At 40.2% G+C, this 13,249-nt stretch overlaps 1 protein-coding gene across 1 annotated transcript in view; it reads left to right on the forward strand.

The window, feature by feature from the left end:
* The first annotated feature begins 1,584 nt into the window (after positions 1-1,584).
* The window catches only part of SLC41A2 (solute carrier family 41 member 2), a 43,416-nt gene continuing 31,751 nt past the window's right edge, over positions 1,585-13,249 (forward strand). Inside the window, exons 1-3 of the mRNA XM_030263169.4 lie at positions 1,585-1,725; positions 7,831-8,562; positions 9,786-9,893. Of these exons, the coding sequence (XP_030119029.4) occupies positions 8,008-8,562; positions 9,786-9,893 (663 nt within the window). The 5' untranslated portion in view covers positions 1,585-1,725; positions 7,831-8,007. The remainder of the gene's footprint in view (positions 1,726-7,830; positions 8,563-9,785; positions 9,894-13,249) is intronic.

Below are 13,249 nucleotides of genomic sequence, written 5' to 3' on the forward strand. Positions count from 1 at the left end.
CCTTTCTTCCCAACTGCACTCCAGAATTCCCACTTCCCAGAAAAATCCCCTTACTAGCTTCAATGACTGAAAAATCTTGAGGGCTGAGGTTTTTTTTGCCTTGGGCCTCAAAAGTGAGTCTTTCTGAATTTGAACACAATCCAAAATAACTGTGTGTGAACCTCAAACAATGTATTTCGTCCATGGCTATTGTGTGATTTCCATGGAGGGCGGGGCATAATGCTGTCAAGGAACCTCTAGCAGGGAGTGATGAAGTGATTGCCCAAAATAACCAGACAAGCAATTAGAAAAGCCAGAAACAGCACCCTCAGGTGCTATTCCCAAACCTCAGGTTTACAGTCTCACCTGTTGGCAGCAACGGCAGACGTGATCTTTATCTGATTTGTAGGGTAGCCAGCTAAGTATCCATGCTGTGTAATAACACCTGAGCTCACACAGCCCATGGATATATTGGGTTGCTACTAGGGTAGGGAAGCTCCAGTATCTGCAGCCCAAATCCCCAGTAAATACCGGCTTGAGACAACTGAATTATTAGCTCCGAGGTTTGGGCTGCTTCATTCATTTAAGCTGGTATTGAGTGAGTGTTCGAGCCGACCCTGTGTTTCACTCTGGTAGTGCAGAATGTTTTGGCCCCAGTCTTGCAAATACATTTCCCCACCACAGCTAGCTCCAGTTTATGGCAGACACCTGGTGACTTGCCCGTGTTGTCTTTTTTTCTCTCTGCAGACAGGAAAAGGGATGCTGTGGGCTTGGCTGCTGTCACCATCATTAAATCTTCTCTTTTCATCCTCTTCCTCCTTTCTTCCCTTTCACCTTCCAGTTAAGGCATCCTCACCACTTCAAAGTGTCAAGCAACAATTGAGGACTAATACTAGTACTGATAATAAATGCACAAATTTAGCTGGTTTTACTGTTTTAATGTATTAATATAAAGTGTTAATATTAAGTGTTTTGCAAAACAGGAGTCCGGGAAGGTCTTGGCTCTATGCTTATTTAAACAGAGGCAGCTGATGTCAAGGGAGGAACTCGCAGACTTACATGCTGTTTGCAGGGTGTACAGTCCAGTTGGGCAAGAACAAGAATATTCCAACTAACCCAAACACTTTACAAAATTGGATTCCTGAGGAAGCTGCTTTTTGCCAATTGGCAGGAAAGAGCGACAATGTCCTGGTAGCTGGCAGTCAGGAGTCAGTACAAAACGGCGACTCCTGTGCTACGGCCAAGAAAGCTTCTGCGAGCAGAAGCAAAGGCGCTGCCCGGGGAGCGCCCTGGCGCCCCACTCCCCAGCGCTTTGTCTCCGCGGCTGCGGGGCACCAGCGAGGCGGGGATGGAGCTTCGCCCCCCGCCACCGCCGAGGGGCTGGCAGGGCGCAGCGGGAAGGGGACGCCGGCGGGTGTCGCAGTGGGGGCTCGCCCCGGGGACCAGGCTGGGAGTGACCACGGGCACCTTGCCCCATCGCATCCCATCCCATCCCGTCCCACGGGCGGCGCGGGGCGGCGGCGCTCGGCTCCTCCCTCCCCCGCCGCGCGGCGGCTCGGAGCGGCCGGTGGCGGCGGCGGCTCTGCGCATCACGGGCCACATCATCGCGGGGGCCGCCCGCTTCCGCGCCTGCCCAGTGGCGGCGGCGCTCACCTAGCGCGGAGCTGTCACCGCCGCCGGCTGCTCCCGCCCCGCCGCAGCGATGGAGCGCGACCCTGCCGCGCTGCCGCCGCCGCTCTCGCCCAGGTGAGGGGAGGGCGCGGCCCGAGAGGGCAGCGGGGCCGAGCGGGCCGGGGACCTGCCGCCCCGGGCCGGGGGAGGCGGCTGGGGCCGCGGGCGGGAAAGTTTCCTGGCCGGTGGCGGAGCCCTCCGAGCGCCACGCCGGCCCGCCCCGATGCCGGGGTGCCCGGGGCGCCCAGCGCTGGGGGACACTCGGTGCCGCCCGCCTCCCGCCCCGGCCGGCGCTCCCGGGTGCCGCGGGGCTCGCCCTCCCCGTGCTGCGGGCCCTCGCGCTCCCGCCGCCCTTCTCCCGCAGCCGCCCCCGGCGCCGGCCGGGCCGCTGTCCTGCGCCCCGAGCGCGGATGCTGCCCCGCGCCCCGCTACCCTGCGCTCCTCGGAGCCCCGCAGCGCCTTTCATCATGTGCGCGTTATTATGCACTGCTCCAGGTAGTCGGGACAATGAGCCTTTTCTTCGGTTTCTCTGTGACTGCACAAGACCTGCCCAACATTCCCTGTAGCCCTTATTCCTTGGCACTCATTACACCCGTATGTGCAGGCAGTTCTCTTCCCACCTTTGCACCCATGAAAATGTGCCAGATGGTCACCGCAGATGCATTGCTAGACAAGCATGGAACCTCCACCTGAACAGCATGTGTACAGACTTCAACAACCATCTATTTTTTTGTTTACAAATGTTAATTAATGTGTAGTTAAGTGTAATTAATGTGTGATGGCACGTTTATTCTCTTTCCATACTTTTCTGCCAAAACATAGGAGCTTTTTGTGATTTATTCTACTTTACTTTCTACTCTCTCATTAATTCTCAGTTAACTTCAGGTTGTGGCTGTCTATTTCTCTAGTTTCACTGAATATTATAATTTCTGCTTCCCCTGGCCCACTGTCCAGGATATAGTTGAGTGTCTTCTTCTCTCACATTTGAATCTAGGTTATAGACCACACTACAGTATGTGAATCATATAAAATAAAATAATTGTTTAGGCAAAATTTAGAACACATGCCTAGTTGTCCTCACTTTACCAGTTTAGTAATGTGGGTAGAAAGATGAGAGCAGATAGGATGACCTGTTTTGACAGCATTCCCTAAATCTACTGCCCTAAAGAGATTGTGAAACTGGATCCATAAATACTGCAATATGCCTGGTAGATACTCCAGGAGGAAAAATAACAGTGTATCATTTTCTTTTCAAATACCTGTGTAATATTATCCACAAAAGCAATAGGAAGTCTGTATCCGAATGCCTGAGTTAATAGGTAATTCATCTCTCCTTGGTGATGACAGTAGAGATCTGTAATCAGGATCCCAAAGAGTAGTTAGGATTCATCCTGGTAAGTACTTATTGGTTACAATCTAGAGGACTATATCAACTCTTAGGTTTCATACTCTCCCACCTGCTTTTGATGGGCTGAAGGATGTGATTTGCCTGGTATTTTTCATGCTGGTATTCCATTTGGGTCATTTTACAACCAACCGCATTTCACAGCCTTGCTGCTGTGCTTTGACTCTGTTTTGGTCTTTTCTAGATGAGTTGCCTTAAAAGTGCAGAGTCAAACGAAGTCTTTTTTTCACAGCTGCTTTTCTCAAATCGAAAGCTGCTGTGTTCAGGAAGTGGAATGCAGCAGTCTCAAACTTTTCTGAAAACTGAGCTTGAGGGTGGCAGGTCTTTCAGTGCCTTACTGTCGAGAAGGCATCTGCAGGTTCTTTAGTCTGTTTTTTTCCTCTTGTTTGTTTTTTTTGCTGTTAGTTTAACCAGCAACTGCCATACAATAAACACAGTGTTAAACAGTTTACTGCATGATGCTTAAAAATGGTATATAATGGTCTTATGTCTGCCTTGCATGCAACATTTGTTAATTTTCAGCATGTTTTACAATCTTTTCCACTCTACACTCAATATCTGGTATAAATAATCTTAGCCCAGTGTACCACATTGGTTTCTGGATTCTTTGGAATGGTTGATGATAATACAGCTGGTTTACTCTCTGTGATGCTGAGGTGATAATGATGCAGCATTCCCTTTCTACTGATGTGCCCACTACACTAATATAAATTATTAGCCATTGCTGTGATAAGGGTGTCAGTGTCATACTGACACTTCTTTGTATACACAACACAATAGTGGAGAAGAGGCCATGCACATCGCTGTATCACCTGTATTCTGAACTTAAAAGAATGCCACCAAAACCTCATTTTCCCAACTTTACAGAATCTCAGGATTGCTGAGGTCAGAAGGAATCTCAGGAAATTTTCTATTCAGCCATGTCTGCTTGGTGTAGGGTCAAGAAGAACAGGTTGCTTGGGGCCATGTCCAGTTTGGTTTCAAATATCACCAAGGATGGAGTCTCCAGAACTTGTTTGAGCCAGTGTTCAGCCACTGTCATGGTAAAAAACCCCAGCTTTTTCTTACGTTCTTAGGTGTCAATTTGTGCCTGCTACCTCTCATCCTTTCAGTGAGAAAAGTCTGGTTTCATCTCTGAAGACACAAAGAGTCTTTCATGCCAAGGAATAATCCAGCTTCATCTTTGCTTATTATGGCAAAATATTAAAGTTGAGTGTTTTGTTAGCGTTTCATATTACTTTTCTGAATCCCTTTCCAAGGCTTGTTCTTGTCCTGAGAGGCATTTCTAAGGCAGGCAAGTTTACACAATTGTATTTTATTGTGGACTGCCTAGAAGTGCAGTGTAGAGATTATTAATGCTTTAAAAGACCACCTGCAAAAAATGTTGGCAACTTTTAGGAAAAACAGGTTTAGACTGTGGTGTGAATAGCTTTGGGTCCCATGAAAGCCCTCAAAATTATTTATATAGATGTTATCTTTTGGTTGTGTTAGCCAAGCTCTGAAAGAAATCAGAAATTCCCTAGACCTGAACTTTGGTAAGTATTTGTTTTAGCCTGTCATAATGTTTACTCTGCAGTAATTTCATGCTTGATTCTTCCTCCTTCCCCTTTTTTTGAATGTTCTTAAAAGGTCACAGTGATTTATTGTGTTCACGCTTTAAATGAATTGTTGGCAGTCTAATATCTATCTGATCAAATTTAGCTGTAGAATCCAGTCCCTTAATCCTGCTAATGCTAGATGTTCTTTAAGCCAAGGGGAAGTATGAAAGAAGCCTTTTCTTTCCCATGCTATTGAGAACAGCATTATAGATGGTCTGGAACAATGTGGACAATTCTTTGGGCAATCTCTAGTGAAGAGAGTTCATTGAGCTTCTTCCTGAACAGTTTAATTTTTTTGGTAATTTCATCTTTCTCAGATGAAGCAAGCCAATCAAAGGTGAAGGATGGAAAAATATGATGATGATCAGGTGTTCAGTTTCATAGCTGAAGTACCTGAGATTTTTCAAAAGCAGCTTTGCATTTCCAAGCGTCAGCATCTCTCCCATTTTGTGTTCCTATTTTCTACAGCATTTATTTCTGCCTGTCCATCACGTTCACTGTCTCCATGTGTATTTTTTAAATTGCTGTGTGCACCAGTTGTATTAACTCTTATGGGTAAAATCGGCTTGCTCTCTTTTGAATTGCCAAGTGTTTCATTTTTCAGGAACACATTTTCGGTGAATGGCAGGGTTTATTTGTTTATGTTTACAGAACTATTTGTTTGTGTATGCTTGCAAGACTGAGAGAAAGGGGTGGGTAGTACACAGTAATTGTTGTGTGCTATAAAATACATGAAGGAAAAGAAGAAACTGTTAAAAGTAGATACTTAGGAAACAATAAGGAAGAGAGAATTATTATTTTCAGAGTTTGGGCATAGCATATTATTTTGCCTATATGGACAAAGACAAGGTGTCCTTTCATACACCTATGATAAATCTGAGGCTGCTTCCTGACTTCTCAAAGGATCTTTGTCTCTATCTCTTTTTTAAGTACTTATCTTTTGCTGTAACCTCCAGACTATGTGTCAAGAATCCAGAACCACTTATCTCCTCTTCCTACAGAGACTGGAAAAGATATTTTTGAGATTTTAACTACCTTTTCTTCATATTTACTTGAGTAGAGCTTGCTTTTTTAGCTCCTGTATCTTTTCTAGACAACACAACATAGGCATTTTTCTTGTCAATGATAAAACTTCTTGGGAAGTTCTTGTTGTTCCTTAGAACAAGGTTTGCTGAATCCTGTAGGTACAAAAAAAACCCCAGATAAATACAGCAGTTGTTAGCATCCTGTAACTTATGCTGAAAATATTGCATCAGATGACATGTAGAAAATAACTTTTGTTGGAACAGGCATTTATAATAAATAGTTACATTTAGAAGGGTTATTATGAGTTATCTTCTCTCTGTATGCTCTGAAGGAACAATTACTCTTTCCTGTATATTGTATTATACAATACTTTTCCAACCTAAACAATTTTATGGTTCTATGGTTTTCAGTTTATCTTCTGAAATTCTCATTTTCCAGCATTTGTCACTAAGTTCACATTTTGTCATTCTAAGTCTTTGTGTAGGAAAACCATAAATGGCTGTCATCCCAACTGCTTTGTACTATTTCAACTGCTAGCCATCCATACTAGTTTCTTCCTCCATTTGGAACTTGACCAAATAATTTTTCTGTTCCCCTTTTTTTTACCTTTTAAACACTATTTCTATTTGTTAATACTTTCTTATATTAAATGAAGCCACAATCTTATCAAAGTATTTGTTTCTTAAAAAAAACCCACCAAAATACAAAAATTTAAAAGGAGAACAGTCCATTTGTTAAAAAAGATACAGATAATTAACCCAAATATTTTTGGCCAGAGTTCCAGAGCAGTGAATAATTTCCATGAGTCACTGGTCTAGCACTCTGGTGATGTGACTGGAGGACATATGGGAGAAACTGCAATGAGAGCCAGACTCTGCCTTGCTAAAGCTGTCAGAAAATTTTCTCAATGCATTTTCCTGGGAGTGAAATGAAATCCTTCAATTTCTTCTTCTCATTCTGGCTTTCTGTAGCACTTAACAGAGCACCATTTTGACCTGTGGTTAAAGCTGCTCCAGGATAGCAGCAAAAGTTGTTTTGTTATTCCTAATTAAAGTGTATGGAACCAGAATTGAGGCCTAGGAGTTTTTTATGCACTGAAACTGAAAGGTTCAATGAAGCACAATCTGCTACAGAATGGCAAAAGATATTGCAGGAGTATTGGTTACTTAAATTCCTGGTTTGTTTGTGGAAAAAAGTTTGCTGTTTCTTGAAAAACTTGGCTTCTTTTTAGATCAAGCCATGAATTTCAATGTCATTTTAAAAATATTTGTTTCTTGGTTAGAGATCCTTTGGATAAAGCAAATGGTAGAGGCAAAATCATCTTGCTTCTTTTCACTCAAAAACCCCAAATCTAGTAGTTCTGTGAGCAGCAGGAATTTTGAAGTGGACTCTGGCCATGCTGGAGTGAGTTATCCCAGCTAATGTTTGAAGACACCTAAGAGCAAAGGCACAAACTTGGATCTCTTACAAGGTATTAGTTGCTAAATGTTTTGACATCTTCAGTCCCTATAAAGTCTATCTGAAATTGCTCTAGAAATACTGGATGACTTAAAAGCTTTGAAACAGAGGGAAGGGAAGTATAGGAATCACGACATAAAAAATACGATCATAGGAGGCTGAGTTTCTTAGGAAATGCAGATTAAAAGTCCTCTAGCTCTAAAATATTTTCATTTCCTGCAATCTGTAAGATGTTTTCACAGCTTTGCATAATTGCAAAGTCATTTGGAATTGTGTTATCCTACATCATGCTGGTGCAGTCTCCTTGACCATTGTTTTTCTGTTTATGCCAATCATTTACTTGTATTGATGGAGTTTTGTAATAAATACCGAAGTCAGCAAAGCTTTGAGTCAAATTAGAACTGTTCTTCTAGTAAACTGCTACAATTATTACCACGATATGAAGATTACAGAAAAGGAAGGTAAAGTGGCTTCTGATGGAGGGAATGGGAAATGACTTGAGACTGTCAGTATATCATGGTTTAATTTACTACCATGATGGAAATGTCAAAGTAGAAACAACCTCACCTTAAATCACGACAAACAGAAAAGAGAAAAGATTGTGAGCTGAAAAATTAAACGAATATCTTGTGTATTCTGTAGAGTTAAAGTATTTTAGAAGTAAATATATACTTTCTACTTTTTTTTTTGCAGATCCAGTCTTGCTTTTGGAATTGTTGAAGATTTGAGAGCAATGAAAAAACACTTTTGCTTGCAAAAAAGGAACATTTTGGTCCACGTGTAAGTGTGGCACTCGGTGACTCACCTGCAAGATTTCTTGGCTGACATCCGAAGAACAAAGTGCTTTTCAACCTGTACTTCTGTAGCACTATGACTAACTGTAAAGGCAGATCTACCATCTCCAAAACAAATAGCAAAGTCCATGACAGAGAAGGCTTTGTAAACTGGACCATAAATCTTAATACAATTCAGTCTGATAAATTTTTGAGACTGCTTTTAAGTATGGTTCCCGTTGTTTACCAAATAAACCAAGAGGAAAGACACAAAAAGATGAATGGTGTCTGGCAAGATGGATTGCAACCAGCAGGACACAATTTTAATGTTAGGTCCGAACAACACACGGAATACCATCACTTCTCAGAAGCAAGCTTTCATGGTAGCAATGGACACAGCCCATCCAGCTGTAGCCCTAAATACGATGATTTTACCAGTTATGATTACTGTGATGGAATGGGCACTTCAGAAACAGATGCCATGTTGCAGGATGACACTCTCTCTAGTGACAGTAATGAGGATATCATTGTGGAAAGAAGTAGAAAACAACACAAAGAATCGAGTAGTATTATGGCACTGCAGATACTTGTACCTTTTTTGCTAGCAGGGTTTGGAACTGTTTCTGCTGGCATGGTTTTGGATATTGTACAGGTTGGTATTTGCTTTGGAAGACTTTTTTTAACAGGTAGACTGTGAGGTCTGTAGTTCTGACATGTGACATTGTAAATGTGTGCAATACTGAGCTGTAGTTAGGTCTGTGTGTGGTTCTGCTACTGTGAACTTATTTTAAAAGTTTGAAAAAACCACAATATTTAAACAGAAATACAATACAGAAATTGATCTGTGTGTATTTCACCCCCTTTTGTTTGGTTTTGCTTTGTTCAGATTTACGAATTTCTTTAGCTACTCTTAAAGAGTTTACAAAGTTAATTAAAATAGGAGGAAGAGGTGACAATCTTTGTCACTCAAAATCTTGAGAAAGTAAAAGAAGCTTGGAATTCAATCAGTTGCAATGGAAAGAGGCTTTGTTACCTCAAAAAAAAAAAAAGGAAAATAAAATTTGACATACAAACTTTACTGCTTCCTTGGGCTGTTTGACACCAGTCTGGTGCTTTGTTCATGTACATCTTACCAATTTATTCTTTGTAAAGATGCTTATATTGAATCTTTTTCTTTTCAATAAAATAATAATTTAAATAATTGAAAATCCCTGAATAAAAGTACAATTTACAGTTTGGTTAGTTTAGTCAGAGTTGGTAAATGATGACAAATTAAATATCTGGGTTGACAAGACATAGGAAGTAGCATAGCAATTCAGTGCTGAGAACTTGGTGTGCAAAAAATGAAAAGAGTTCTTTAAAATAATCTGGGTTTTGGAAAGCTGCGCTCTCGTAAATTTCACACATAGAGGTAAAAGAAAAAAGACAAGCATTTTTACTTACAGGCTCTGTTCATATGATAATTAATTCCTTGCTTGTTTTATGTGAGGTTTCTACATAGCTGGAAAGGAAAAGATAAAAATATAATTGAAAATTAAGAGCAGAATTCAAGAATAATCACAGTATCTGGGACTATTTTAAGTAATAAAAAAAATACTTCAAATTACTGACATTTTTTTTTAACTGTTTTTGTTTTAAGGCCAAGTTTTGTATCTCTTGCTTTTAGTCTTCTCATCTTTGAAGTAGTAATATGCAGCCATAAATCTGTTTTGTCTAAACAGGTAACAGTTGTGACTTCAGACTTTTAGGTCTAATACAAAAATATTAAATTTTTTTAGAGGATGAAGTTATGATTTACAGAATTTTTTGAATAGTTTGTGGATGGTCAAAAGAGAATTTTTCAATTAAGTGTTTCCCACTGTGTCCTTTGTATAGCACTGGGATGTGTTCAAGAATATTACTGAAGTCTTTATCTTGGTTCCTGCACTCCTTGGTCTCAAAGGAAATTTGGAAATGACCTTGGCATCCAGGCTGTCAACTGCTGTAAGTAACTTTCTCTTCACTCTTCAGATACATGTTTCAAACATTTCAAAAAGGAAACAAATCTTTGAGACTCAAGTGTTTTATGTTTATTAATACATTTGGCTGTTACAGGACAATTTAAATCTGTTATTAAGTCAGCAAAGTTAAAAAAGTGGCTCTTCTTACCACACATCAAAACTTCACTTCTAAAGTCTTCCAACTCATCATTCAGAACAGATGAAGCAGATTCTTGATATACAGGCATGTTGTGTAAGGTTGAGAGATCTCTTTGACCTTGATGGATTTCGAATAGGCTAATAAAATGTTTGTTTTAAACATATTTTTTAAAAGACCATTAGTGTGGCACCAAAATAAAGCATTGGTAACATTGCTATTCCAGACCTCTGTTGATCTAACTGCAAGAATTTTTTTTTTTTTTTTTTATTTTACCTTTCTGGCAAAACAAAATTGTTTATTTTTGTTATGGTGAGGTTGTTTGGGTTTTTTTTCTTTTTGTGTCTGCTTATTTTTTGTGTGTGCCAACACTGTAATGTAACATAACTAGGGTTTTTTTTTCATGGTGTTCTTTCTCATGTATTTGTTATAGTTGTTTTTTACATTTCAGGGGATGCTATATCTCTTAATTTTTCTAGTCTAAGTAAGCCAGATTGCCTTCTTCTCTGTGTTTTGTGTGTGTGTGTGTGTGAATAACTAGTGATTAGATCAGCCTAATAATGTGGCTGGGCAGTTTCTAATAGCTGCACTGGGTATCTCTCTAAGACTGCCTAATGCAGTGCTTCTCCAGCAAGGCCCCCACCCTCTGCCTCTTCCTGCTTTAATGACTATTTCCAGTCCATGTCTGGTCAAAGGTGTACGTAACTCCAGATGAGATTTTGCTGTGTCTTTGTAGAATATTGCTTTTGAAACTTTCTAGGGTTTTATGTACTTTCTTACCTAGAAGGGTCAGGTTTAGACCTCTCAGTCACTTTGTGATCAATGACTGTGCCCTATTATTTATGCTTTTGTTCATTTCCAGCTGTCATTCTCATCTTCTGGCAGAAATATTATTAGTCCATAAATGCATGACCTTGCATTTCTACTGTTGAATTTTATCAGCAGTTTTTGCTGCTGTTACCCTCAAGGACATTCAGTTTTTGTATTGTATTATGATGCTTTGTATTGACAAGGTCTCCCAGTGTTCTGTCATTAATAAATGTCATTGCCACGTTCTGTTGAGCTGTTGCCTGAATGCACAGTGTGATGGACATAGCCCTGGCAGTCAAGGTTCGCTTGTGTCATGCCCATTACAGAAATTTATTACTTTCACACTTAAGGATTGACATGTCTTATTGTATATTTATCAACATCATCCTTAGTCATTCAATATTGTTTGATTTTATTGTTCTTACTTTTCTGAGAATTCTTACTGTTTCTTAACAGTATTTTGTGTTCAAACCTTACTACCTTTACTGTCATGCATGAATGCTTTTGTCTATTACTTTGACTTCTGGTTTTTGTTGACCTGTTGCTCAATTTATTTCTGACTGGCACAATTTGTGGCCTGAGTAGTAAAAATCCTTGTAGAAGATAAGGACAGTATGCATCATTCATTATGTAAGGTATGCTAACAAGATTATATTTAAGTTTTATATGCTAAAGAAAAAAACCTAAAAAAACCCAAACAAATAAATAAAACCCCAAACCAAAGCTGTGGAAATGTGTTTCAGATGATGGCTTACTGCTAGACCTGTAATTTACATGTCAGTTCTCTCAGAAAGAAGTGATTCCGACTTTTGCATTCTTCCATTGATTTCATTGACCCCTACTCTCTTTGGTCCTGTCATCCTCATCCTAGGTGAGAACAGAAGGAGGACATTAATTCAGAGTATATCTACACTATTATTTAGAACCCACTTGTTTGATGAACCTTCCCCTCTCTGGCCTACATTTGCACTATCTGGCTCCCCAGCAGACACATGGCTTTAATTAAAAGCAAGACTGTTTCCCTGTGACCAGCTTTACCTTTTGAGGAGGAAATTTCTGACATGAATTCAGCACTGGAGTTAATTAATGTCCTGCTTGCTCACTTAGCTTATTATTGCATCTGAATTTGCAGACAAGTCTGTGCTCTTGGGGCTGTAAACTAATTATCTTTACTTCATTGTTAATTATGTGGTCAGCCAAAAAGTAGTGTCTTCTTAGCAAGTTTCTTATCCAAAGTACATCAGTTTCAAGCATTGTCTGGTCACTTTCCTTCAACTTGTTGCCCAAATTTCTCCTTTAGCTGCATCTTACTGATCACTCTCAATTTCCCATCCACTTTGGAATCACTTGTTTCACTAAATTTGTCTCAAGAATATGTTTTTGATCTGTCTCAGGGCAGACAAAAGGTTGTACTTCCCTTTGGTGTTAGTGTAAACTCTCCATACCCTGGCAATCTTACAGCCTACTGTTTTTAAAACATTATTTTTATCCCACCAGAAGTTGCTTCATATGTGGAATACAGATATCAAAGAGCAAAAAGGTGCTTATTAAGTTCTGCCACTGTAAGCCCTTCTCCCCCTGCCCACTGCTGTGCTGGCATAACTGTGGGAGGTGCCCTTAGGTCACCTGCCTATTCAAGCACAATATTTTATTGTGTTTTGTGTCCTTCAGTTCTTCAGCTTTGTTCTGTTCTTTGAGTCATTCTCATTGTCTCAAGTCACACTGCTGTCTCTTCCCTCTATTCCTTTTTCATTTTTAAAGAGCAACAATAGCAAAAAAACCCCAAAGAAATGACACACCACCACCACTTATTCAGTCATTCCTGTCAATTTGTGCAGGCTCTTGTTCAGACTGTGTGTTCTCATTATTGAGCATTAGCAGTATGACTTTACAAACCTGCTGTTTAGGTCCATCTATTTCACAGTATCACACTAAACTTGAACTCAATTTATAGAAATATGAATCTGCAAGGAGTGGTCCTGCTCTTTCTCCCTTCCAAACCCTGAGAGCACTTGTGCAAGGTTACATGGGTGGGTGGATGTGAAGGATCAGATTGTTTTGTAGCAGATGACCCCTTTTCACTCCCTGAATAAAAATGTTTTCCATCAAATCAGCACATTTTTGGTGCCATAAACTCACTCATGGAGCTGGTTCAAGAAAGAAAATGTGAATGTGTAGGTGACAGTAGGAGAAAGAAGAGCTGTGGCATTTGGCAGGAGCTCACCTTTAGGATTAAGCATTTTGCAAGATTACTTTTTTAACAGAGAATTTTGGGATACTTTTCCAAAACTTTTTCAAAGGAGAGAAGTGAAACTCTCCACAGCCTGCCATTTTGTTCATTTAGCATATATATACATATATATACATATATATATATATATTTTTTTTTTTTT

This window comes from Taeniopygia guttata, chromosome 1A (genome assembly GCF_048771995.1).
Source record: "Taeniopygia guttata chromosome 1A, bTaeGut7.mat, whole genome shotgun sequence".
Classification (NCBI taxonomy): Eukaryota; Metazoa; Chordata; class Aves; order Passeriformes; family Estrildidae; genus Taeniopygia; species Taeniopygia guttata.